The sequence below is a fragment of the Podarcis raffonei genome, chromosome 8 (genome assembly GCF_027172205.1).
Source record: "Podarcis raffonei isolate rPodRaf1 chromosome 8, rPodRaf1.pri, whole genome shotgun sequence".
Classification (NCBI taxonomy): domain Eukaryota; kingdom Metazoa; phylum Chordata; class Lepidosauria; order Squamata; family Lacertidae; genus Podarcis; species Podarcis raffonei.
The window spans coordinates 18,519,741-18,546,668 of record NC_070609.1 but is presented as its reverse complement, the minus strand read 5'-3'; the positions used below and the strand labels follow the sequence as shown (position 1 = coordinate 18,546,668).

The window sequence follows — 26,928 nt, the reverse complement described above, 5'->3', positions numbered from 1 at the left end:
CCAGAGAGATTATCACCAATTGACAACTGGAGAAGAAGTTGTGCTTGTTCTGACCTGTGTGCTTCCTTAAGTGCTTCATTTTAAATTGAAGCGCTCTCAACTTTGCAGGGGGGAACCCTGCGTAAATGCACATAAATTCCAAATCTGACCAGAATACAGAATCCCACCTTCAACAGCAAAGGAAATGGCTAGACAACTCAAATAGTTCATAAGCATCCCTAGGAAGTGCTCATTGCTTTTCACATGCATTCTTAATAATAATTGTTACTATCAGTATTATTATTTATATAAAAAAATTCTTACCCACTTTTCATTACTGTATAAGATATTCCCAAATAAAATAACCACATAAATTCAACCTGTCAAAATATGCACTGAAGAGTCAAGTCATTCTTCCTAATTCCTGTTTGTCCTTGAATTTCACTTCAGAACACTAAGTTCTGGGTAGCATGTGGGAGGGCTGTGGCTCTCAGCCAATCGTACCATTTGACCCTGTTTTCTTCTCTATGGACCATTGCTTGGCCTTATCTAGGACCCGCAGCTGCAGACTCCGGAGGGAAAGAATGCACCCACTTCCAGCTGAGGGCACATAAGTCCCAGTGAACATACACACCATATATCTGAAGCAGATTTAAAGCACATCACTCCCCCCAAAGAATCTTTGGTCTGTAGTTTCTCTCCCACAGGACTACAATTCCCAGCACCCTTAACAAACTGCAGATCCCGGGATTATTGGGGGGGGCACATGATTTCGGTGTCCTTTAAATTGATGGCATGTATGCAACCCTGGTTGCATTTTGCAGAGCAAAATGGTGCAACAATTGGTCTATGGGACCAGGACAGCAGAAGATACACAAACATGCCAGCCTGCCTCCTCATCTAATTACACATCATGTAAAGATGGCCGCCAATTTGGACATCTTTTTTTAAAAAGCAGTTAAGACAAATTTGTGGATTACAAGGCTACTAGTCACGATGGTTACACATCACCTCCAACATTGGAATCAGCATGCCTCAGAATATCAGTTGCTAGGGAACAACCGTGGGAGGCATGCAGCTCAGCAGGCAGAGCATCTGCTTTGCATTCATAATGTCCCCAGGTTCAATCCCATATATCTCCAGGTAGGGATGGAGAAGACCCCTGCCTGGAACCTGGAGAGACACAGCCAATCAGCGTAGACGACACTGAGCTAGACAGGCCAATAAGGCAGCTTCCTGTGTCCCTATGTCCTGCTGGTGGACTACAAATAGGCATCTGGGTTGGTAACCATGGGAACAGAAGGACAGGGCTAGACAGGCCTTTCCTCTGATTCAGCAGGACTCTTTATGTTCTCTATGAACCTCACCCCTGCCCTGCAACTCTATCCAGACAAAGAAAAGGCTGCCTGTGTTGATTCTGAGGCATCCCTAGGGGAAGATTCATTGGTGGCCTCACTGGTTATAAGAGGATGGGGGACAGAAACCCAAGTTGCAGCCACTGGAGCAAGCCTTCCAGAATAGTATAGTACCAGCAAACTAGCAACCTACAAGTGCTATTTCCACAATATTCCCCAGGGCTCTTAGCCAGCTGCCTCCTGGGAATAAATGGTGGCATGGCTCCTCTTTGTTTTGCCCCTGGGTGATGAGAATAAATAGCTGCCTCATCGATATTCACTTACGCTTTATGGGAGCGGATAGAAGACACTGCCTTTGAACAGGGATACCTTGCCTAACAGTTTTCACCCAGAAGAAAAGGAAAGAAAGCTTGTGTTACGTTGCCCCTTGTGGCTGTGAAGCTCAGGGGGGAGAGACCAAAACAGAGGAGAGCTCGTATGGAGAGGGAAAGAGGGGGGCTGGGGTGAGATCTGGAGTTCTTATGAGGCTGAGGATTAAGAGGAGCATTCAAGATTAGGGCTGTGCAGGAGAGGAAGACAAGCAACAAGAGGCAGCTTTGAAGGATCGGCTGCTTCAGGTGAAGATGATGTTGGTGTTTATCAGCCGCAAGCTTGGTTAGAGACAAAGGAAGGGGCCACAGCTCATTGCTAGGGCATCCACACAGCATTCAGAAGGTCCCAGGTTCGATCCTCAGCATCTCTAGGGAGGATTGGGAATCACCTGTCGGAAACCTTGCATAAGGCAGTTTCTCCTACGTTTCTACAACTAGATCGTGCTCCTACTTCTTCAGACAGCACACAGATATAATAATAATAATAATAATAATAATAATAATAATAATAATAATTTATTTATACCCCACCCATCTGGCTGGGTTTCCCCAGCCACTCTGGGCGGCTTCCAACAAAATATTAAAATACAATAGTCTATTAACATTAAAAGCTTCCCTAAACAGGGCTGCCTTCAGATGTCTTCTAAAAGTCTGGTAGTTATTTTTCTCTTTGAAATCTGGTTGTGACTGCAGCACAGATATGCCTCGACAGGCCAATCGCAACATCTGGCAACCTTAGCCTAGAGCCCCAGAGGGCCTACTAATGCTGACACTAAAAAAACGGTGGACAGCTCACAGCTACCCACTGATTGTGGCACTGCAGCTGCTGCCTACTGCTGCATGTATACTTGCAGCCAAACACCTTCATCTGCCTCCACTGCAACAAAACATGTCTCTTCCGTATCGGTCTCTATAGCCACAGCAGGTGCTGTAACTCTCCGATGGTTTGACTTCACCTCCAAAGGCACACCCTTCCATTGTCTCCCGAGATAGACAGATGCCATCCATACTTGCTAGGAAGGGCCCACCCAATTTAACTGCAATGTTTTTTTAAATGGGATAGCTTGGTTGAATGTTTTAATTAGGAATGTTTAATGTTTCTGTCATGGGCTTTTTTACTCATAAATGCCTTAGATGCATAGTTTGCCATTAAGCTGTATGTAAATTAAATAACATCCACAGCAACAATAACTGTACCCAGCTTTGTGCCACGAGAAAGTGGGAAAGAAGAGAGAAACAGAGAAACGTAAATGGATGACAAATAATAAATAGGCCCTATGTTGCAAAATAGTTAAAGTGAGTGGATCCTAGGCCTGTAAAGAATTAACACTACAGATCTTTGAGGCTTGCGGAAATAATTCTTCCTACTTCATCCTTGACAGAGGTCACCCCAACCTGTCATTAACACCCTCCAAAATTAGTCAAGCCTCCAGATCAGCCCCTCTTAAAACCTCTCATGGCTGGCCCCAGATTTTGTATGCACTGTTTCCCTATTCATAAAGCACAAGAGCCAGCTATGGTATACCCCATGTGGATTTTTTTAAAGCATTAAAATATGAAAAGGGCTGCATACATTTAAAGCACGTTTCCCCTCCTAAAAAAGAACCCCGGGAACTGTAGTTATTGCTCACAGAGCTACAATTCCTTTCAGCATGCTGCAGTGCCCAGAACTCGGGGGGGTGTCCTTTAAATGTATGGTGTGCACATAGCCTGAAAAAGAGGTTACAGAAGCACACCAAACAGCAGCAGAAAGGAGCAGGGTTATTGTCAGAAGAAGAGCAAGGGTGTGAACTGGGGCTGAGAAAGAAAGGGCAGAGGGGACTGTGCATGTCATGCTCCTTGTTCTCCCATGCTCTGTGTGGCCACAGCATCCGCTCTAATGAAATGCTAATGCTCTCTCTGGGGCCGACCTTGGCATGGCATTGAGCAACCTAGTTCCCTCGCCTTGCCTCCCATCCATGTGCCACGCGGACCCCGGTGTCCAGAGGGAGGAAGAGGTCAGGCCTTCAGCAGATGGGGGCGGCTGTCACAGGAACCGCAGGGCTGACAGGGAAAGGGTCGACAGACAGAGAGCGACAGTTCATCCCCGCAGGTGGTGGGAGGCTGAGGATTCAGATCAGAGAGCCCTGTGCCAAGGCAGGAACCACATTTGCAGCCAGAATTGTGCCAGATTGGCAGGATGCTGCCGCAGATGTCAGGCATTGTGGGGTAGGGGGGAAGAGACAAGAGTTTCCTGTGAGCCACTTCCATTGCCTGGGCTCTTCACCTCCAGAATAGGAAGGCCCCCCCAAAGGGCTCAAGCTTTTGTCACAGGGATTCTCCACACTTCAGGGTGTTTTCGAAACACCCTCAGTGTAGACTGCGGCTGATCCAAATTGCACAAGCCACTCAAGCAGCTGATTAGGGTAACAAGGTTTTCGGAGGTGCTGGCTGCACGTGATCCAAAAGACACACCCGAAGGTCACTTGCGAAAGGATGGTGGAGCCACGCACATACAAGGAAGGCATCCTGAGGCCCACTTTCCCCAAGTTGCTGTGGAGTTGCTTGGCTAGCCAAACGTCCTGGGGGAGGTGGGTTGGGGTCAGCCTTGCCCTGACATGCCTTTTTATGTTTTCCTGGCCTCCTGAAAGCGTTGTAACCACCAGCAGCTCCCATGCACTGAGAATGCATAAATAACCCAATGACGTGGCTGAGAGGCCTGATTGTAGAGGTCGGGGGGGGCGGACCTGTGCGGCCCTCCTTCGTTGTTGGATTCAAATTCTCATCAGCCCTGGCCAGAGAGACCATTTGTCAAGGGTAATGGGACTTGCAGTCCAGCAACATGTCTAGGGCCACAACTTCTCCATCCCTGATGTTAAGTCTTTTCTATGGAATTAGAACTGCACCAGAAAGGGAGCACTTCTGATTCTGTGCAAAAGACCTGCGTGATTAGCCTACTGCCCAAGTGCCTGCACAGAAGCTGCTCATAAATAGTTTTCACGGGGCTGTGAGAATGTGTAAAAGACACCTAACTGTATAGCTGCGGAGGAATTCAGGGCTAAACCCTGTGGTTTTAACCCATGGTTCATGTAAGGAAAGATACTTCAGAAGTTTTCATCTGGAGCCTCCCTGATAACTCGCTAATGTCAGTGAGATCCATGGGGCAACTGTGACCTTCCTGTAATGTGAATGTCTTTTGACTACCAGGAGTTCATGTTCTGTGTGTTTTCAGGCTCCAAATGACCTTCAGATGGTACAGAAAGTATATGATTTATCCACACTAGAAATGAAGAGACTTGTTTTTTCCTGTGATGGGTGAAATGAACCTCAATCGATAGGTTTGCCTTTATGTTCAGGATCTAATCTATTTATTAGGTTTTTTTAAAAAAAAAAAACACACTTTCTTCCAGATCCATTTGGCTATATACCACATTTGTTTATTGGTCTGATGTACGAAACTTGGCTCACTTACTTAAGTAACCTGTTACTACCTGGTCATCAGGAATCCTATTTTCTGCTTGTGACACTCAGTGGTCCAGATCATCAGAAGACTCTAATCTATAACCACCATGGTGGTCTCCATATGCCAATGGGCAGGGCTGGTGGGAGTTGCAATCCAGAAATATCTGGATAGCACCATGTTGGTTACTCCAGCATGAGTTGAAAAACTTGTATTGGGGCCAAATGTAATATTTTATTACTTTCTTACCCCCTAGTCCTATAATCTCAATATTCTCAATATCATAAGACTGGCCTTTAAAATATTGAAGTAATAAAATCAGAACTTTGTAAAACCAATTTGTAAAACCGCTTTAACCACAAGCACTTAAATTAGAAGCTTGAAGAAAACACACACACACACACACACACACACACACACACACACCTCTCAAGGGATTCCCTTTACTTTCCTGTACTCCAAAAAAAGTATATTGAAATTAAAAGATCCTTAGCTTAAAAGCCCAATCATGAAGAACCTCACACAAGGCTGTTCCTTTTACTAAAAAGCCACTGACAAATACCTCCCCAGAGTAAAGAAGGAATCTCAGGAGATCCTGGTTCCAACTTTGCCCCATTTAATCACAAGGCACATGCGTGTGTGTGCGTCTGCTAGCACAGGCATTATTATTATTCGTTTATACACAAACACACAAGCCCAAGAAGTCAGCAGAGAATTATGTTCTAACTCCCAGATGGGCCAAGAGCTACTGCTGCCCTTTACCCTTCCGCACAGCTGTCAATCCAAGTCTCGCCTTCATCGACCCCTTCCCCAAGGAGATGAAGGGGAGAACAACGGGCGACTCTCCCTGCACCCTTACACTTTCCAGTATTGCGATGGAGAATATCAGTTTTTGCCGTGGGGGATGGGATCTCAAGCCCCCTCCTCTTTGCATCCATATGCACACACAAGCACACGTAAATGCGTGGAGGGACACGCGGAACAAAGGCTTCCCCGACGATGGCGCTACAAAGACCACGCTGCTACCACTGCTGAATACAGACTGATGTCACACCGTGAGAGAACTAGACGCTGATAAACACGCACCTGTAGCAAAGGGAGTGGGTGGGAGAAATCGGAGTGCAGCGGGGGGGGGGCTGACCGATCTGAAACCTCCCCCCGCCCCCCCCATCCTACAAGACTTTCCAAAAAGAGCTTGCAAACGCGCGCGCAGCCCTCTCCCCCAGCGCCTTCCGGAGATTAAGGCAGAGGAGCCGAGGGTTTTGCTCCTCCGCCCCGCCGGGTGTTTTGGAAGATCTGCACCTCCGCGAAGAGAGAGGGAGGGAGAAAGAAACCCGTTTCCCGGGTCCCACGCAAACACAACCCTCCATTGCCACCCGCCGTCTCCCTCCTTCCCGGCAGCTCCTTTGTGTCCATCCCTCTGCCTCCATCCATCCTTCTCCGCCTCTCAGCTGACAAGTGGCCAGTCCGGCTTCCGAAGCGATGGGAGAGCGGGCACAAGCCCGGAGGAGGAGGAGACGGTCGCCTCCTTTCCCAGCCCGGCTTGAGAGATCCCCGCAGCCCCGATCCCCCCACCTCCCCGCCCCCTGCTTGCAGCCAAGAGCCGTCCTCCCTCGGCGCGATCCTGGCTCTCCTTCCCGCTCCCGACGCGGCCGGCATCGCTCGCCGCCGATCCCTCCCGCCAGCCGGCCACGCACCCCGGTCCCCCCGCGCCGCGCTTTCCTTACTCGAACATAGCCCAAGGCGGGCGGCGGGGCGGGCGGCTCCCCCCTCCCCGCCCGGCCGGGATGGAGAGGCGAGCGCTGGTCCCGGCCGGCGGCCCTGGTGCCGCGCAGAGGAAGAGGAAGGAGAGGCAGGCCCCACGCTCCCTCCGTCCCTCCCCGCCCTCCTCCTTCCTCGGCGGCGGCGGCCGCCCCTTTCGTTGCGCGCACCCCCGGCGGCTCCAGCCCCGCGCAGCGCGGCAGCGAAGGCAAGCCGGAGGGGGAGGGACCAGAGCAGAGAGGAGGCGGGGGGTGCGGGGAGCCGAGCCGGGACTCCTGGGTCCGCTCTATTCCGCGCACGCACGCACCCCAATAAAGAGGGGGGAGCGGCCTAGTTAGGCTGGCAAAGCAGGCTGGGTTCTCGTGGGGTTCGTTTCTGGACCAGGAAGTGGATCTGGAAAGCTGGGTTCCTGGCCAGGGCCAGAGAAAGTTAGGAGTCTAGCGGACCAGGGCTGGCAGCCCGGACTCCTGGGTTCTTCCGCTCCCAAAACGTTGCGGGCGGGGGAAATGATCAGGCAGGCCTGGGGAGTCGCGTTGACCTTGAGCGAATCAGTGGGACAGCAGCGCATGTCTTCCTTCGGTGGAATCAGAATTCCTGGCTGCCTTTGCTGCGCAGCTCGGGAGAAGAATCCATTTTTAAAAAATAAATAAATCTTATGCTTTGGATATTTGCCCAATTATGGAGTCTGCTGCAAGACTGGGAGGAAGACAGAGAGTATGTGCCTGCGCAAGGTGTAAAACTATTGTTTCTGGATAGTTAATGCTTAACATTAAAAATGCATCAACAAGATCTCAGATTTAGTTATACGTTAGTTAGAAGACCAGGTTTCAAAAGCAGAAGCAACTGCTTGCCCTTTATTCCACAGAAACTGAGTCTCCAGGAATGGTTTGACACCAGCAATTAGCCAACCTCCACTGCCGGGAATGAGGTGGGTGTGGGTGACACATTAATTCCTTAGTCTCCATAACCCACTGTAACTAAGTGAAATAAATGCCTCTTTCCCCAGTGAACCCCTCCTTTTAGGAAGCTGCCTTACACAGTGAAATCACTGCCCTTCATAGAATCACAGAATCGTAGAATTGGAAAGGACCACCAAGGTCATCTTGCCCAACCCCCTGCAATCCAGGAATTGTTTGCTCAGCGTTGGGCTCGAACCCACAACCCTGCGATTAAGAGACTTATGCTCTACCAACTGTGCCCTCCAACATGGTGCCCTCCAGATGTAAATGAAAAATTCATTAGGCTACACCAGCATGATTAATGATCAAGGATGATGGAAGCTCTAGTCCCAACATCTGGAGGGCACCACATTGACTACCCCTGACTACTACTGACTGGTAGAGGCTTTGCAGAACATCAGGCAAGGGTCTCTCCCAGCCCTGGTACCTGGAAATGCCAGGGACTGATCACTAATGCTCTTCCACTGAGTGTTGCCCGTTCTCCATTTCCCTCTTCCTCAGTTGTGAACTTTAATTGTAGGCTCCTAGAAGCAGAGGCCTGTAATATAGTGTCATTAATTCGCAAATTCATGGCACTATATAAATAAGTCCACAAATACAGCATTTTCAGCATTAAGGGTCAGCCATTCCAAATCAAACTTATGATGCTACATGTTCCTTTTTTTTATTCTCAAAAGGAATGTAAACATTCTTTGCTAGACAATTGTATTGCTTCTTTAAGCTGTCATTATCCGACAACTGCCTCTCCTTATGTGCATATGATGTCTTAAATGGAACCGGAACCCACATCCAAACCTACTTCCTCAAGCCATTGTTTATATGACATCACTGCACTTCAAGCATGCAGCCATGCACTTTGCGGTATGCACTGGATCAGCTACTGGTGTCCTTCCCTTGCCAAGCAGTTATGTACTCCTAGGAATAGTTAAACATTTTTGGTGCGCTTTTCAAAACAAGCACCCTTTCCAAGACACACACAAGCCTCCTGACTCATTTCATGGTGGTAGACAAACGCAGGGCCTTTCCAAATGATGGAATTTTTAAATGTGCAATAAATGTACAGTACTCATTTGTGGGAGAGCTGCCCAGACATTGTCTTTGAGGTCATTGTAGGGGAAGTGAATTTCCCAGCATTGAAATGGCACAATTTTGTTTCGGAACAAATAGAATTCCTCTGCTACATACACAGGCACACACATATACAGACTGACACCTGCCTTCCTTGGGTTGCTGATATGTGCTCTGGACTCCCCCCTTAAAATAATTTTCTGGCCTAGTAACTCCAAGCAGGCCAAGGCAACTAGGCCTATTTAAATTTCCTACAATGCCCCTAGACTTGCAACATGGTGCTATCAGCTAAGCCTGCCAGAGCCCATTAATAGAAGAGAGGGGTCCGCCAGAGCACTTTGCCCAGAGGGTCTCCTCAAAGATGGAGCCAGTACGTCATACACACACAGAAACAGCTTGTGCAGCCATTGTACTTTTTGAATGTGACTGCCTAAGATGGACCCAGAGGAAAGACACAAAGAGCATCTCTCTGAGTCAGGGCCCTTGCGGGTGATACGACCCCCCCCCCATTTATGCAGGGGCATGCTGACACCATTTTGCGCTAGTGCCTCTTTTCATGCCTTTTCAGATGTGGCAGCCATTTTGCACTTGTGCCCCCACGCTCGCAGCAGCCATTTTGTGCTTCGTCACCCCCCCATGGCAGCCATTTTGTAACGCACCTATAGCACTTTCTCGGAATTACTGATGTGCCTCCTGGTTAAAAAAGGTTAGCAGGCCCTGAAAGGCAACTCTGCCAACCAGGTACATTCAGCATTAGAGGCCTTGCTCCCTGCCTCCTTACCTTTGGAGGTTGGGTTGGCTCAAAGCTTGCTACAAGGGCACAGAGCCTATTGAGTATTGGCATCAGTGACACTTCCAGGCTACCTGCTTATTGAGCAGTCATGCTGATTTGTTTACATGGAGATTAGGTGGTGTAGGTTTGGCGATGTTGCATCAGAGCAAGCTTTATCCCATACAGTTCCCACACTTTGACTTTTGGGGATGAGGGTTTGTTGCACAAGACCTTCCAAGCAACTATAATTACACAATCTGAATTTGACATCAGACAAACGTTCAGCTTCCCAAGGAGAAAAAGAATATGCATGGAACCCACATCCAAAGAACAACTACAGTACTGTACATGGTTTTGCCCCATCTGCTTTATTTATTTGGCTTCCACTGGCAGTGAGAACGGGATGCTGAACTAGATGGGCCTTCTTAGGTTCTTGAATGGTATTTTAGTTTGGGCTCCAGTATTAGCATTCTGATATCGACCATGTTTTATGCTTGTTTGTTTATCTTACCGTCCATTTTTTTAATGTATTGCAAGCTGTTGGGGGGGGGGAGCTTTGCAGTCAAAAAGTGAGGGTAGACATTTTAAAAATTAGATCATAAGAAAAGACCCTCTGTGTCAAGCCACAGGTCCATCTCACCCCAGCACCTCATATTCTCAAAGTGACTAACCTGATGCCCAGGGGAAGCCCCAGTAAATAGATACCGGTAGATAAACAAATGAACAAATATAGGAGGCGAACAAACCACTGAAGTAGTTGGGTTTTTTTATAGCATATTTTTACACTTTGGGGGCTGAGCATCCACTTTTTTAACCTTTGCAAACACCAGATCCTGTTTTCTTAAACCATTTTTTCCTGGATCTTGTGAGAGGAGGGAATTTTTTGAAGTGTTTCTTTTTATTGCTCACAACAGTAATTACTGATATTGGCAAGGGAGGAGAGTATCTCCATCAAGCACCCTTCCTCTGAGGATTATCGCTGCTTTCAAGCCAGTTATCCAAGGGAAGAGCTGTGTGGCAGGAGATGCTGTGTCCTCCTGACCTAGACATCGTCACCAGCTTTGCTCCTGGATCTGATCTGGCGGGGGCAGAACAGTGTTTCAGGGGAGGGGCTGCCCTTTATCAAAACTGCCCAAACTGCCACAGCCATTGGCCACAACTTCCAAAAAACTTGCACTAGAACTTGCTTTCCCCTCCTCCCTCCCATCGCCTTTTCCTCATGTGCCATATCCTTTTAAATTGTCTTAAAGCAGGGCCTGTCTTAGGACTTATTTTTGTAAGCTGATCCAAAAGTCTTTTCTGCTAAAAGGTGTGTGTGTGTGTGTGTGTGTGTGTGTGTGTGTGTAACACTGTAAATAAATAAAGCACGTTGTAAAACCTCAGACAGTGGTGCCGTCTGTGGCAAACGTCTAGAACCCCATTCAGGAAAATGAGCAAGAACAACCCCCACCAACACAAAAAAAACCCAAACAGTAAGCAGCGTTGAAGTGTGAGGCGCAGGAACCTTTTGTCCCTCCAAATGTTGTTGTTTAAATTTGTTAAATTTTGTTCACAACAAAAAAATTGCAAAATAAAAACAACAAAATGCATAATAAAAATAACAACGGCAAACCAATAATCCCCCCACTCCCACAATACATTTAAAAGGGCATCGGATGTCAAATCAGCCAAACGCCTGGGGTTGTTGCTGAACCACAACTCCCATCAACCCACGCAAACATGACCAATGGCTGGGGACAGTGGGAGTTGTAGTTCAGCCACATCTGGAGGACAGAAAGTTCACCACACACCTCAAGTAAGGGGGGGAAACAGGTGTGGGAGTAATATCTCTAGGTCCAGAGGCTAAAGCAACAGGTGGGGCCTGTAGTAAAATACCTCACCTCCTAGTAAGGCTTGTTTCTCCTTCGTTGTGCCAGCTGCCCAGCCATCTCCTCCACTGGGATTACATAAACTGAAAGAGCTCAAGGCAACCATTCTACCCGACACCCACTCGTTTTTCCGTTTTCCTTTTCCAACGGACACTCTGCATTCTGTGGCTGTTGCCTTTGTGAGCAATGCTCATTCTTGGGAGTGTGCATCTACTTCCTTGATTTAAAAAAACAAACACAAAAGGCAAGGACAAGCCTCATATTCTCGTCCTCTGCAAAAAAGGCTCCCCTCAAATCCACTAGTAACGCTTCCAGATAAAAGCAGGGGTAGCCAATTGGGGGGCCTTCCAGGCTTTGTGGATTATAACTCCCATTACCCTAATTTGGCCTTTCTGGCCTGGGCTGGTGGGAAATGTAGTCCAACCAAAATCAGGACAGCACCACTTTTGACTGCAGCTGAAATAAAAGGCATTGTGCAAGGACTTAAAAAAGAGGTTTGGGCAGCCTGTGGCCCTCCAGATCGGGGGCGCCTGCTTCCCATCCACCCATCAGAATGGCCGGTGGGAGTTTGGAGCTGGTGGTCAAATGCAGAATTGGATGAGCAGGAAGATCCTGGCTCTGCTTCTGCCCGGCACGTGTCCCTTCAGTCCCAAAAGAAAAGTGAACATGGAACCATGTTTGCTTTGCAAGCCAATAAACCCAAAGTAAACACAAGTCGAGATTTGCCTGGAAGCTTATCAGACATCCATGGCGCACGGGCACACGTCATATTGGCATTAAGCCAGCAACGCACCGTTTCCTCCGGGCATTTGACAGAATAGATCGACTTGTTTCCTGCCCACCCCCAACATTTCCGTTAATAAATCACCCACTGTTTGCACGGAAAAGGACGATTCAGGACAGGACAAAAGCAAGTACTTCTTCACTCTGTGCAGTTATGAACGATGGGATTCACTCTCACAAGATGCCTCAATGGCCACTGACTTGAATGGCTTTAAAAGAGGGGTAGATACACCTGCAGGGAATAAGGCTATCAATGTTTCTAACCTACACTGTCAGAGAATTAGTAGGCCTCCCTGGGAATTAGGCCTGTGCCCCAAATTATGCCAAATTCTAAATCCCCAGCTGAGTTAGATAACCCAATTTTCCAGGGTCTCCTGGAGTGATCCAGGAGTGTCAGGGTGCAGGGTGTTGGGCAGGAAGGACCTTTTAGCCATGCACACCTGCTCCCAGCAAGGGAACACAGGTACATTTGTCAAACTGAACAGGACTGAAGCTTCTGCTCAGCAGCGGGAGAACGCAGGGTGCAATACTGCAGGCTTTAGGGGTCTGCTTCCCCACATGCCCCAGAGAACAAGCTGGAGAACAGAGCTCAGCGGAATTGGCCCTGCTGCCCTTCACTGTATAGGGGGCAAGGAAGATGCAACAGAAGCGCCAACCCTCAAATTGATTCAGGGCTGGAACCAGGTTTGTGCACACAGCCCTACGGGAACCATAAGTGGGGAGTGTTGCTGTCGCTCTCAGGTCTTCCTTACGGGCTTCCTAGAGGCATCTGTTTGGCCACTGTGAAAACAGGATTTTGGACAAGATGGGTTCTAATATTCCTGAGTCTTTTATCGCCTCTTTGTTTTACCATGTATATGCCAATGTTAGTGAGGGAGCCTGCACCCTTTGAAGAAAGAAAGAACAACATGTTCTGTAACTGTTAAGTTATTGGGGAAGGCGTCACTTTGCTTGGGCTCCTGCCTTCCACAGCCCCTTCAAAGGCACAAGGTCACGTTTAAGTCTACTGCAGCAAACACTGCTAAGAGTCTTGCAGCATATTTAAGACTAATACAGTGGTACCTCGGGTTACATACGCTTCAGGTTACATATGCTTCAGGTTACAGACTCGGCTAACCCCAGAAATAGTACCTCGGGTTAAGAACTTTGCTTCAGGATAAGAACAGAAATTGTGCGGTAGCAGTGGGAGGCCCCATTAGCTAAAGCAGTACCTCAGGTTAAGAACAGTTTCAGTTAAGAACAGACCTCCGGAACAAATTAAGTACTTAACCCAAGGTACCACTGTAAGTGTATCGCAGCATAAGGCGTCGTGGACTACAGTCCATCTTCATCAGGAGCGTGAAGCATTATCCTGAGTTACAGATATATTTACACATGATTCAGGGAGGGAGATTGTAAACAGTCAGAAGGGAGCAAAATGCAGAAAGCAGGTGGTGAGAACTGCATGAACAGCGAACATATACTCAAACCTTTGTGGTTCTTAACACAGGCCTCCTCGTATTTGTAAGCCAGTTATCACATGTAATGCAATATTTTATAAACCTTTCTTTCCGTTCAAGGATTGACTCCTTCAAGGGACTGGCGTAACATTTAAGAAACATTTTTTTCTGTACCAGACTATTGTATTGGGATAAAATATAAAGCATGTGTATATAGAGAGATGGGAAAGCAAATGCTGTGCAGATGCATCTCTTTTGGACAGGGGTCTGTTTTTGTTATTGTTTTAGCTGCAGGTCTGACAACATAAAAATAGAACAAGCAGCCGCTGCTGCATAGTGAGAGGGTCCTTTTCCAATATCACTTTGGCGTTGCAATAAAAAGCTCTTAAGAAATCTAAAAGGGGCATGCTTTTGAAGTACCGGCTTCAACTACAAGCTGTCACCACACCTTGCTGCACTCCGTGCCTCTTCAAAACAGTTCGGAGGGGGAAAATTCATCCCTGTCTTTATTTAACTGGCCGCCATGTTGTTCAGGGTGAAGCGATTCCCTCTAGTGACAAATGATGTCCAAAGCAGCTCAGACGGGATGAAGCCGCGCCTTTGCCTACACAAGACCTTTTGGGCACTTTTAAACGCATGGACGTGCTGTGCTCTCCCACCACTGAGCATTGCAGGGCTCAATCTCCCCATTCTGAAAAAACAAACGGGACCCCTAGCAAGAGCAAGACTGGAACATGGGCCAGAGGTTCCCTGCTAATTTCCACTGGCGATCCCAGGACCTTTGGCCTGCCAAGTGCGTGCTCCACCATGGAGCTAAAATCTCTCCATACCTTTCGTTTCACCGCTGGAGAACAGAGCCAGCTACCCCCCCCCCGCTTTTCAGGAGTCTGATTTGGCTCCTAAAGCAATTTGTTCTGCTTCCCCCTGAAAAGAATCTTTTGCTTTTGGTGGCGACAGCAAAGAGAGAGAGGAGGAGGTGGGAAAAGCCCAGCGCGGTGGTGGTGATGAAACCTTCCCTTTCCCCAATTATCAAACTGATCATCTGAAAGTTTGCATGCTCAGGTGTGGGGTGGCTTCACCTGCTCCTGGCATGCAACCCCCAGAGGGTTAGCAAAATGTGAATGTGGGGCCTGAGCACCCCCCAAAAAGGTTGGCCACCCCTGTAGAAAACTTACTTAACAGTGTTCCCTGTTAGGCTTAGGAACAAATGCTACTTAAGAGTTGGCCATGAATAAACTGTGGGTGATGGCGGTGGTGGTGGGGTTTGAGTCTTAAGGTGAGGGTAATCTCGTATCCCCACTGAAGAAGGGAGCAACTAAAGTCCTGGGTAATTATTTATTCACAGGATAAATCTCACACACCAACACCAGAGATACCAAAAATGCCCCCGCCCCCCACAGACTGAGACCACCACCTCCGTCTCCATCCTGCTTCTCCCATCTTTTTATTTGTAGAACTCGTGCTCCTGTTCGTCTTTCTTGATGACAGTCTTGTAGGCCTTCTCAAAGTCCTTGGCCAGCACAATGTAACGGTTCTCTCGGACAGCCAGCATGCCAGCCTTAAGGAGACAGGAAGGAAGGGAGAAAGCATGAACAGGTAACATCAGCAGGAAGTAAAAACTTAAAAAGGGGGGGGAGTACTAACCACTGTCTAACATGCGATACTAACCTCCTGGCAAATGGAGTTGATGTCGGCTCCTGAGATCTTATCCGGCCGCGCCACGTCTGGAAGGAAGAGTGAAGGAAAGAGCAGGAGCAAATGGGCCCTGTGTGGCTGTTGTAGAAAGGGGGAGAGGACTGGCCTATATAACTGCAAAATCCCCCATTGGGAGCTGACGCCTTTCCCATTGAAATGAGAAAAGTGTCAGAGGGTGATCAGCAGCTGCTAATTTTGCGGTTTTTTTGCCAAGGGGAGCACCTGCCAGGTGTGATGCAACCCTTTCCATGGAAGTAGGAGGTTGGCAGCGGGAGCTGGCAAAATAGTCAGGCGACAGGTACACCCTAGCTGCCAACCCCTGTACTTGAGGATGCTACGGTTACAAACAGTCCGACTGGCCTCTTGCTCTTCATTCCCCTTTATTTAACAGCATTAAATAAAGAACTGGTGGCCCCCCAGATCTTGGTGAACTCCCAACTCCCATCATCCCCAGACATTGTGGCCAATGGCCTGGGATGATGGGAGTTATAGCTCAGCAACTTCTGGACAGCCGCAGGTTTCCTGCCCTGGCTTTATAGCATCAGCTTGCTCCCCATATTCACTGCCATAAGGACTGGTGGGTAAGAGGGGTATTTTACCATCCAACTTTAAAAGACAAGAAATAAGTTCAGGAAACTTTATTCTATTAGCAGGTCAAGGGGGGGGACGACGACACACAAACATCTCTTAAGCTCAGCTCATTGGCCATTCTTCTAGTCCCCCTGCCCTCCACCAATTCCTTCCCACTACACTGTACGGAAGGATACAATCCTCCAGATCCACCTCCTCAGACAGGTTCATCTTGCTGGTGATGGTGGTGAAGATCAACCGTTTTTGGCGCCGGTCCGGCAAGGGAAACTCAATTTTACGATCTAGGCGGCCTGGCCGGAGCAGAGCAGGATCCAGGGTGTCTGCTCGGTTCGTGGCCATTATCACCTAGAAGGGAACCAAGAGAGAACTCCATTAAACCCAACTTCTTGATGCAAAAAAATAATGGGAGGCTCAGGCAGACTGTGAATTTGAGTTTGGTAAGTTAAAAAGAGAAAAGCCAAGACTTGTTGGAAGCCTTTAGGCAGGGATGGAAACTGGTGGCCTTCCAGATGTTGCTGGACTCCAACTCCCAAGAGGCTCGAGCCAAAACTCAGGGATGATGGGAGTTGTAGTTCGACAACATTTAGAAAGCCACAGCTTTCCCCCTCTTTGCTTTAAATCCAGAGCTTATGCTAAAGAGGAGAATTGCCTTTCCAGGTCACTCAACCCTTCCCCTTGCCCCCCCACCCCCCGCTGCTGCCCAACACAACGCACCTTGACATTAACATTCTGGTCAAAGCCATCCATCTGGTTGAGTAGCTCCAGGAGGATGCGCTGAACCTCCCTATCAGCTGTAGAAAGACCAACAAATTTATCAGCTGGTGCACCCTGGAAGAGAGAGTTGCCCTTTCCTTTCACTGCATAGCCAAAGCTGCTTTGCGCTACCAACCCATCTTCAGGGATATTGTGCAAGCCTGGAATGCACCACACTGGCCTGTTAAGCCATGATTCAGAGAACCTCAGGATTTATACAGCTGTCCAAGTTTCGAGTCCTCATTACTGCAGAGAAAAGAAGTCTCAGCATTGCCATTGAGGGGTTTGCAGGATACGAGACCCACAAACAAGATGCTGCGGTATAGAGTCTGCCTGTCTGGCAATCTAATCAGACAGCCATATCCTTTTACAGGATACACCATTCCAGTCTGCCAATATACTTTTCCATTCTCACCTACCCCCCAGGCTGCTAAGCATGCTCAGGGTTTACTGGGCTGTTTTGGGATACCCTCAGCCTTGGGTATGTTTCCCATTTCTGTAAAATGTGAAGTTTCTCCCAGTCTGCTGCCACCCTCCTTCCTTCTCGTGTGCAGTTGGGTGCCATTTGTTTCCCCATCCCTGGTATACAAGGACAGAAAAGCAAGGACTTCTAGTGGTCTCTGCCCATTTCCATTGCTGGGGATTGAACCAGGGACCTTTCTGCATGCAAGGTGAACGCCCAACTGCTGAGCTTACAGCCCTTCTAACCCTCCCTGCTTCTTCCACACCCAGCTGTCATCCTATTTCTTGCTCAACAAATCCAGATTTGCAACCCTGACTGCACAAAATAAAGTGATCGCCCGCACAAAATATGCCCGATTCACGCAAGTTGAAGACTTTGGAAAAAAATATATTCCCCCCTAGCAGAAGCATAGGCTCACCTGGGCCAAGTTTGTTGTTTGGGCTCTCATAGGCCAACCATATGCAGAGGTCACTATGTTCAACCGACAAAGAACTACTGAAGCCCAGGGTTCTAGCACATTGTGACACTGCAAGGTCGGAGCAACACCTAGAGGAGGCAGCAGGAATTGCAGCAGCCCTACCCAGCCGCCAGGACTCAGGCAGAAACTAGGGGTTACACAGCAAACGCAGGATTCCCAAACTTATATTTGCTGCCTAATACGGAAGAGGGAACTTCACCATTTCCCCAATCGCTTGCTGGCTGTTTTTATCAGTTGGAGGTGTGTGGATCTAGTCAAGGGGGTTGGAGCAGCAGGTGAAAGGTTAAAGCAACTTCCTCCAGGTGGTATTTCCCAAATATATTTGAGGCTACAGCAGAGGAAAAGACTGGGAAGCAGGATTACTGCACTGGCTCTGATGACAGCCCAGCCCCCTTGCTCCTTCTGTTCCTGAAAAGTTTCTATTCCTGCTGGTCATTATAACTTTAATAAATGCTCAGAGTTCATTTGCTTTCCTCTTCCCTCCCCCATCCCATTTCCTTTTATGCTGTGTCTATTAAGACTGTAATCTGTGTCTGTTAAGACTGTCCTGTTTTTACCGATCATATGTAAGCTGCTCTTCCCTAGTCCTTCCCTCTATTCAGGTGGTAACAGTTGCCCAGGAACGCGCCCTCTCCCTCTTCCCCTGTCACCAACTCACCCCCGGTCTGGGCATCAAAGCGCTTGGTGGCAATGGCGTCAATCTCGTCAATGAAAATGATGGCTGGGGCGTTCTCTTTGGCCAGGCGGAAGACGTCCCGCACCATGCGCGGCCCCTCGCCCAGGTACTTCTGCACAAACTCGGATCCTACTACCCGAATGAAGGCAGCTGGAGGGAAAGGCAGAGTTAGACCCAGCTCCTTTGGCATCCCTCGGTCTCCCAGGGAAACCCATCTTAACGGGGCCACTGCCTTGGGAAGACCAAGGGATGCCAGCAAACCTACACCAAACAGGGTAGTGACGTGTCCAAGGCAAGAGAACTGGTGCCTTGCTCACCTGTGGTGTGATGAGCCACTGCTTTGGCCAACATGGTTTTCCCGCAACCAGGCGGGCCATACATCAGCACCCCCCGTGGAGGGTCAATGCCGATCTGAAAAAAGGGTTGAAAAGTGAGAAAAGAACAACAAAATAGGCCATCTCAAGGGCCCTTGTCACATCTCTCAACAGAATAAAACCCCACTTCCAAGTTGTTGCTTGAGTCTGCTGCTCTGAGTCAAGCTCCACAACATCTGGAGGGCCACAGGTTCCCCATCCCTGCCTTAGATGGTCCAGCCACTACACCCAGAAGCCTCCCATCCATGCACCAACCACATCCAGATTTTGCTTCAATGATATTGTTGCATTGGGCACCGACTGGGCTAAGAGCTGGTCCAAGCACTGAGAAGGGCATGCACGAGTAAATCTTGGTGTGCACCCATGTCAAATATCCAGAAATAATAGCCAGGAATCAATTCGGGCTCTGCTTGGGGATCTCTCTCCACTGGCAAGAAGGCACAGATATTCTCTATACAAAGGAGCCCAAAGATTAAAAGGCAGAAGGTGGGGACGCAGGACTGATAGCTACCAGCGCATGCAACAAGGGAGGTTTCCCTTTGCTGTGTTTTTCAATCATACAGATGACAACCAACCAAGCTTAGGGTAGGAGAAAACATGTGTCCTTTCTTCTTTGTAAAATGAACACAGGCAATGCAGTGCGGAGGATGCAGTTCTCTCTGCAATTCCACCCCACCCACTTCCTATCCCAAGCAAACAAATATTAATGGGAGTCATTAAGGGTAAGGGCTGGAGCTCAGCAGCAGAGCTTCTGCTCTGCATGCAGAAGGCTGCAAGTTCAATTCCTGGCATCACTGGAAAACACTGCGAAGGTCCCTGCACTGAAACCCTTGAGAGTCATTGCCAGTCAGTGGAAAATAGTGAGCTTGATGGGTCAGTGGTCTGACTCAGTATATGGCAGCTTTCTAGGATCACTGTTGTTGAAGCAAGCGACTGCGAGCTTTCTAAAGTAAAAGTGCAGATAAATATAGATACATGAATGACAGCCTATTTGTGCACACACTGCACATACTTCCGGCATAGAAATTTAGATCACGTACCTGTTTGTAGAGTTCAAAGTGGGTAAGGGGCAGCTCTACTGCCTCCCTCACTTCCTGCTTCTGAATATCCATCCCACCAATGTCGGCATACATCACGTCTGGTTTCTGATCTGCTCAGAGAAGGGACGGGACCTCAGGTGTTTTCCTGCCCTTGGATCTCTTTCTACCCTGCTACATTCTTTCAAGTGCTACCTTGATTCCACTGGGCCTTTGTCTTCATAGCCTTGGGCAACCTTCCCCCCACCCCTGCCTGCTGTTTTGGACTACAACTCCGATCAGCCCCAGCCAGGACATGATGGAGCTCCATTGGAGCCGCAGTTCCAACGTAAACGGCTTCATGCTCCTGGATCTGAGGGGCAGTGCGAGCACAGCTTGCTCCAGCGAAAGCGCAACCAGGAGCTCACTTTAAGCTCCCAAGTGTTCCTTCGCAGCCATACAAGTACCTGCCTGTCAGGTGTGTAGCAGGCAGGTGGGGTTTGCAAGAAATGTCCTTGCAAGCCAAATTGGGACTTGCGGGTCTGAGGTTCCCCACACCAAGGACTCTGAAGGCATCCTGGAATCCCTGCCCATAGGCAGCCCATTAACAGGGCTCACCTCTCTGATCCAAGGAAGATTTGCCTTACCTGACGTGAGCATCATGATACTGCTGTCAGCCTCAGGGGGCAATACGTCCACCAAGGCATTGCTGTGTTTATGCAGGGCCACAGAGGCGTTGGGTTTCAGCAGCTCCCGGTCAATGGTGCTCAGGATCCGGACGTAATAGTTGGAGCCTGAAGTGGAGACACACTTATGAGATAAAAGACTGGAAACAGAGGCCGCCAGGGAGAAAAGCCAGCTCTTTTTCTCAAGCTGCAATGTAAGGGGAGGGGAGGGCTGGCACCCGCACTTGGCATCCTGGGCAGCTGCCAGTGCCCCAGCACCCTGGCAGTGCCAAACAATGATACTTGCCTCCCTTTACTTCTCCCACCCTCCCCAAATCACACACACACTGAGCAGTGCCAGGTCTCTGAGTCTAGCTGTCATTTAAGTTTCCCACAATTCCCCTGGCGTTGTGTCACTCGGGGCATTGTGGGAAATTTGAATGACAGTCCTCGGCAGTTCAATGCAGCTCAGAATGCTGCTGATTGCTATTAGCCACCACCACCTGGGGCACACAAACAGAGCAGGGCCCCCTGCCAGAGCGGACTGTCCACTGCCTCCTCAAACCTGGAGCTGGCCCATTGCAGGCAGATGGGCTGGAGGAAAGAAGGGACTGTACCTGTGGTGGAACCAACAATGGCTGTGTTCTGATCCACGGCCTCCAGGAACTGGCCAATGACCAGCGGAATGCTCTGGATTCGTTTCACCTCCTCCTGGGCGTGCAGAAACTCCTTCTTTAGGTTCTTCTGCTCATCTTTGATGTACTCCTCTTGAACTTCCAGGAACTCCAGCTCTTGCTGTAATTTCTACAGGGGGGCACACCGAAATCCTCCTCAAACCTCCTCCTTCTGCACCAGCTGAATTACCACTCATGATATCGTAGGAACACCTAGGAAGGTGCCTTACACAGTCAGAGCACTGCTCCATCTAGCCAACCCTGACTAGCAGCAGCTACCAGGAGATGCTGGATATTGAACCTGGGACCTTCTGCACGTAAAGTGGATCCTCTGCCGCTGAACTACAGCCCTTCTCCGTCTGCAGCGAGCACAGACTTCTGCATCCACACTACTGCCCCCTAAACACTACAACTATAGCAGACAAGCTGTGTAGCCAGGGAGGTTGGGAATTTCTGATCTTAAGAGTGTGAGATCTTCTACATACTGCAGAATCTAAATTATATCGATTTTTTTTAAAGAAAGTCACAGAGAAAACCTTCAGAAAGGTAGAATAATTATAATCATTCCCCACAGACCTGAAAATCTGCCTCTATGCCCTTACTGCTTCTTCTTAATACCTCTTCTGTTCAACTTCCTAGTCCTTAAGAAAAAACAGTAATTCTAAGCAGTTAACTCACACTGCAGTCAACAACATACACCTGAGACCAATAATACAAAGACATTTGTTATATAAGGTGCAGTAACTCAAATTGTACACAGAATTCCCAGTGCCGTCACATTTGCTTAAAGACACTGCAATAATGGCAGTTTTGTTTTGGACCCCACTCATAATGATCCACAACAAGTAATTCAACCTCGCCTTGTGGAAGTAAATTGAATAAATTAATTTCTGCAAGGTATTAACATTCCACAAAAAAATAATTCGGACAGAGCAGGCCAGAAACAATTTCTAACACATCTTTGCACCTTTCTGTCAAAAACGGCACTGCAGCAATGGTGCCCCTAACTCTTTTACTGCTCCACCAGTTTGCCTCTATAACGGCGACCTCTGTGGCTCTGCTGCTATCTCGTCAAATAATGATGGGGAATATTTGACCTGCGGGTCTCTCATCATATGTGATGTCACGCATGCAGCAGGTGGTGAAGTGTTTGCAAAGAAACAATCTGGAGGCTTAAGGTGTGCTCCCGATTTCTTTTCATGGCAAGCACTGCTGGAATTCAGCACCTTTTGAATTTGGCACCAAGTGCAAGCCCCAAAGACTGGTCCTGCTTGGGAGTTCCTGGGTGGAAGTGGAGTTAATCCCTGCTGAAAGCAGGATTTGAAGGCACCACTGATCAACTGAGATGCCTCTGGGATCAGCTGAACCGAGGAATTCCCAAGTGCAGCCAAACTGATGGGCAGCGTTTGCAAAAGAATAGCAAGGGTACTTAGCCCACAGTCCTGATTCTCTCCTTTGAAGCTGAGTTACATGCTGATGTCAGGTGATTGACAGGGGAGTGGCCTTGTCCACCCAGCAAAGTGGCTCCCAAGGAATCATAGAATTGTAGAATTGGAAGGGTCCATAAGGGTCATCTTGTCCAACCCCCTGCAATGCAGGAATCGTTTGCCCAACATGAGGCTCGAACCCATAACTCTGAGATTAAGAGAATCATGCTTTACCAACTGAACTATCCTGGGAGCTTAGAATCCAGCCTGCCAACATGTTCCTGTTTCCCACCCCTGTTCTAGAGCGAAGGACAACACAACAGCTCCCTCCAGCGCCACAAACAGAGCGCGACAACCTCACAGCTGAACAAGATCACCAGGTAGCTCACCTTATAACGGCTGTACAGGTCCTCCACATCCTCAGCCTCAGGAACTAGGAAGGAGAGGCCAGTCTGAGGCCTAGAGATGGAGAGAGCTGGAAGCTCATCCTAGAATCAGGGAACACAAAGAAATGAGAATGTAGAGTTATCTGGGAAACTTTCACCCCCTGCACTGCACATGTCACCTGGCTAAGTTGGGGGACCTGAGGCTCCCTAGATGTTGCTGCAGTAAAATGCCTGTCATTCATAGCCATGCAGGCTCAGGCTGGTGGAAGCTGGGAGTCCAGCAAGGTCTGGAGAGTCATAGGTTTCTCATTTCTGTGCTAGGCACACTTAGCAGATGAACACCTCCCCTTCAAAAAAGCGATGCTGGAAGAGATGTTACAAAGTGGGAAGCCCTTCAACCGGTTGTTAGAGCAACAGAATCCACTGAGCTGATCGAGTGACAGGGAAGCAAGCCAAAGGCACAGTCCAGGAAAAGGATGAAGTTTTGCTGCGGCCTCCTCCTATGCAGGTTTCATTGGAGGTTAAGTTCTGCTACCTGTATCTATGTCACAAGTTCTGTATGCATAAGATTTTCTGCCTTAAGCTGTGACTCGGCAGATGGAGAGAGACCCTCCAATTTTAAACACTTTAGGACAAATTCTGAAGGCATAGCTGTGCTAAAAACTTCCCCTGATGGAGTTGTAATAAATGTCCCGAACCCGCAATGAGGACACGCGACTGGAAGTTTAGCTCTTTATCGGCAAAGAACACAATATCAGCTCCTAAGGAGCAAGAATCCCAGGCACCGCTCCTGCTAAACAGCTAGCTAGGCATTGCCTTCTTCAGACCTGTGCTCCAACCCAGACAGCTGGAGCAACTGTGTGACCATGCTAACCTCAGCACATTTAAACACCCTTGTGGTGTGCACAAGCAAACAACTTCTCCTGCGTAGCATCTCCAGCTGCTCCTGTCACTTTAAGCCCCTTGTTGTCCTTGGAGACAGCTGGGGAGGGGATAGAGGAGATTCTAAGAGCTCCCATCTCTCTCTGGGACTGCCTCTTCCTCCTCTGCGCCTTCCTGCAACTCTTCCTCCTCCTCCTCCTCCTCTTCTCCTGACTCTGACTGCCAGGCCTCTTCCCCTTCCCCCTACCTCATGGGAGGTCTAGAACCCCACAAATTGCTGGCCCTTTCTCCCGGATCATCCTTCTCTGCCCTACCTTTGGACACCTGCCTATCCCTGACAATAAACCAACAAGCACTTTGCACAGTCCAAATCAACATGCTGATGTTAATTATTGTTGTTCCACAAATCAGACTGCAACACAATGCTGTTGCGTACCCCCTCCTCTAACAGAAGCTCTCTTGTTCAAAACTTCAGCCAGCCTGAAACAGAAGCCCAATAGGTCTGTCCAGGCAGGCAGAAAGTTGCAAGGGGGTGGGTAAGAGGATGGAAAGAGGTGGGGTTTTCTCTCCCTTTCCTAAGGTTATTATCTTCTTGCACTAGAGTACTCAGATTTGATGTCCCCCTTATCCACCCCTCCAAGATGCTTATGATTAGTTGTTGGGGGTCTAAGCAGGCGAATTCCCTCTTCGTTTCCCATCTCAGTTTCCTTTTCTTCCACCTGCAACTGTCAGCTTCAGCGTTCTGCACATTCTGAAGGCTCCCTGGTTTCTTCAGTGGGGAAGGTTGATTAAAAAAAAAGATTCCCCCCCTTACCAATTTATACTTCCAAGCGTCCAGATTTTATGGGCCAGGGTCTGTATCACTTCTAAACTAATTAGTATTCACACCACCTTAGTTTCCATTTGAAGGGATTGTTGCATCTCTCTCTCTCTCTTCACACCTGCCCAGTAAGAAATGTGATAATTTTGTACACCAGCAGAAGAGGGGACAATCATTACCTATTTTTGCCTGGCAGCTGAAGATATGTAACCATGCTGCCAGGCAAGCCTCCAAAGGGAGAATATTTCGCAAATGAGGAGCCACTGTTGAAAAGTCCCCGTTCTCGAGATGCTACCCTCCGGATCCACCAGGGAGGGGGCATGTGAAGAAGGATGATCACAGGGTCCGGGCTTGTTCATATAGGGAGAGGCGGTCCTTGAAGTATTACAGTCATGAGCCGTTTAAGGCTTTATAGATCAAAAGCAACACTTTGAATTGTTTGTTTGTTACGTTTAAGGCAGCATCTGAAACACCAGCATCTGCTGAACCACAATAATCATTCATTGTCTGAAAAAACCCGCAAGCAAGATCTGGCAACACTTTAAACGAGAGCAAGATTAATTAGCAATGGGATGTAGCAGGAGAAGGAAAGCAGGAGCCTGACAGAGGAAACCTAAATCCGTGTCTACCCAGAGAGAAGTCCCACAGGGGAAAGGCCACAGCTCAGTGGTAAAGCCAGTGTTGCTGCCAGACTATTTTGCTCACTTGGCAAGGCTCACTACTTGTACCCACACAATAAATAAATAAATAAATAAATGCTAACTTCAACGTTCAGAAACATGTTTAGTAGGAAAATTGTAAAGCACAAAAACTTAGTTCCGATAAATGTATTTTAAACTGCAAGAATAAGTAATACATCAATCTTTGATTGCCTTTCTCAAATACAAAAGAAAATGTTTTAGCACACAAATCATTTTTCACAACCTTGCGAACTGAGATGTTAAAATTCAAGTCTCTTTAAAAAAGCTTCCATTTCAGGAACATCAAAATATCACTCTGTGTGCCTTCTCCCTTTTTCTAATTTTGTCACAGGCTCCTTCGGGTCAAGTGTTGCCAAGCCAACTGGAAGCCTCTTTCCGCAGCATCCCTTGAGCGTATGTAAGCTTTTCTAAGTTCGAGAAACAAGGTTCAGAATGCACAAGTGAAACACGTATTGGGAATTCGTAAGATGTAACAAAAAAAGTAACCCGTTATTTTTTTTAAAAAAAAATGTGCCTCCCCAAGGCCGGTACTGCCCACCCCCCTCTGAGGTCTGTGCCCCGTGAGGCTACCTACCTACCTAGCTGGCCTACTACTAGCTGACAGCCTTGGGAGGAGCATCTGCTTTGAGCGCAGAAGAAAATCCCAGTTTGGATCCCCAGGCAGGGCTGGGAGAGGATCCCTGCCTGAAACCCCGCAGAGCCTGGCCGCTGCCTGTCAGTGCAAGCAGCACTGAGCCAGGTGGGCTCAAGGCACCTCCCTGCCCCCCTGTGCCCAATGGGGCCGACTCCTGTCTCAGGGTTGCTGCTTACAGGGCTTTCTATGGGGCCGGGGGAAGTGGGGTCCAGTGGGGCAAAGAGCTAAAAGGCCACGGTCCTCCTTCTGCTCCTCCAGGGCCCCAGCAGCCCCGCAGTGACTCGGCACCTCGCCGGTCCCCCGCCGGCCTTCTAGGGCTTCAGCACCGCTGCCTCGGCCCCAAAGCAGCAGAGACGGTGGGGGGAGGACGGCGAAGGAGGAAGATCCGGCCCGGCGCCGCCATTCCTTCCCCACGACGCGCGTCCCGGCCTCCCTTACCTGCGTTTTCTCCACCAGGATCCCGATCTCCTCCATTTCTCAGCTTAACAAGGCCAGGCTGCTCTTCGCCGCTTCCGGGAGAAGCTGCCGGAAGCTGGCAGAGAGGCTGACGGGAGATGTAGTCCTTTTCGGGGGGGGGAGGGATGAAGGGGCGGGGAAAGTAGCCGGCCGGCCGGGCGGGGGGGGGGGGGCGAAGGATGATGGGAGTCGTAGGTCAGGCTGCCGCTTTGCAACCGGGAGCCTATTTGGAAACGGGACTTAGGGCGGGGGAGTTTTCGGATTGTTGGATGAGGAGCTGGGGTGCCCCAACCGCATTTGGAGGCCCGAGTAATAATAATAGTAATAATAATAATAATTTTTTATTTATACCCTGCCTTCCCCGACCAAGACCGGGCTCAGGGTGGCTAACAACCAATAATAAAAACAAGTTGATTAAAATACAATTTAAAAGATTAAGATAC

The 26,928-nt window shown here is 48.7% G+C and overlaps 2 protein-coding genes across 6 annotated transcripts in view; both read right to left on the bottom strand.

Annotated features, from left to right (window-relative positions):
• GRAMD1A (GRAM domain containing 1A) overlaps window positions 1-11,693 on the bottom strand; it is a 51,223-nt gene extending 39,530 nt beyond the window's left edge. For 2 of the 5 annotated variants that reach the window (XM_053398287.1, XM_053398290.1), the window contains exon 1: window positions 11,585-11,693. In XM_053398287.1, coding sequence (XP_053254262.1) covers window positions 11,585-11,678 — 94 coding nt within the window. In that variant the 5' untranslated portion in view covers window positions 11,679-11,693. Of the gene's footprint in view, window positions 1-6,871; window positions 7,043-11,584 lie in introns of those variants that run through there. The other 3 variants (XM_053398291.1, XM_053398294.1, XM_053398289.1) reach the window with 3 other exon arrangements.
• Window positions 11,694-15,115: 3,422 nt separating this feature from the next.
• PSMC4 (proteasome 26S subunit, ATPase 4) lies at window positions 15,116-26,594 on the bottom strand. Its single transcript, XM_053398295.1, has 11 exons — window positions 26,468-26,594; window positions 22,996-23,094; window positions 21,123-21,309; window positions 20,488-20,634; window positions 19,865-19,974; window positions 18,768-18,861; window positions 18,433-18,600; window positions 16,795-16,871; window positions 16,257-16,425; window positions 15,463-15,518; window positions 15,116-15,352 (listed from the first exon to the last, which is right to left on the bottom strand). Exons 1-11 carry the CDS (start codon window positions 26,501-26,503, stop codon window positions 15,239-15,241), a joined length of 1,257 nt encoding a protein of 418 aa, XP_053254270.1. The 5' UTR covers window positions 26,504-26,594; the 3' UTR covers window positions 15,116-15,238.
• Window positions 26,595-26,928: the final 334 nt, after the last annotated feature.

What these genes read in the sequence shown, in the direction of transcription:
- PSMC4 (XM_053398295.1), bottom strand. Translation starts at nt 26,503, where the DNA reads ATGGAGGAGATCGGGATCCTGGTGGAGAAAACGCAG. An exon ending in TCCTGGTGGAGAAAACGCAG is followed by an intron (nt 23,095 to 26,467) that starts GTAAGGGAGGCC and finishes CCCTGATTCTAG; the next exon opens with GATGAGCTTCCAGCTCTCTC. An exon ending in ACTTTGAACTCTACAAACAG is followed by an intron (nt 18,862 to 19,864) that starts GTACGTGATCTA and finishes CCCTTTTTTCAG; the next exon opens with ATCGGCATTGACCCTCCACG.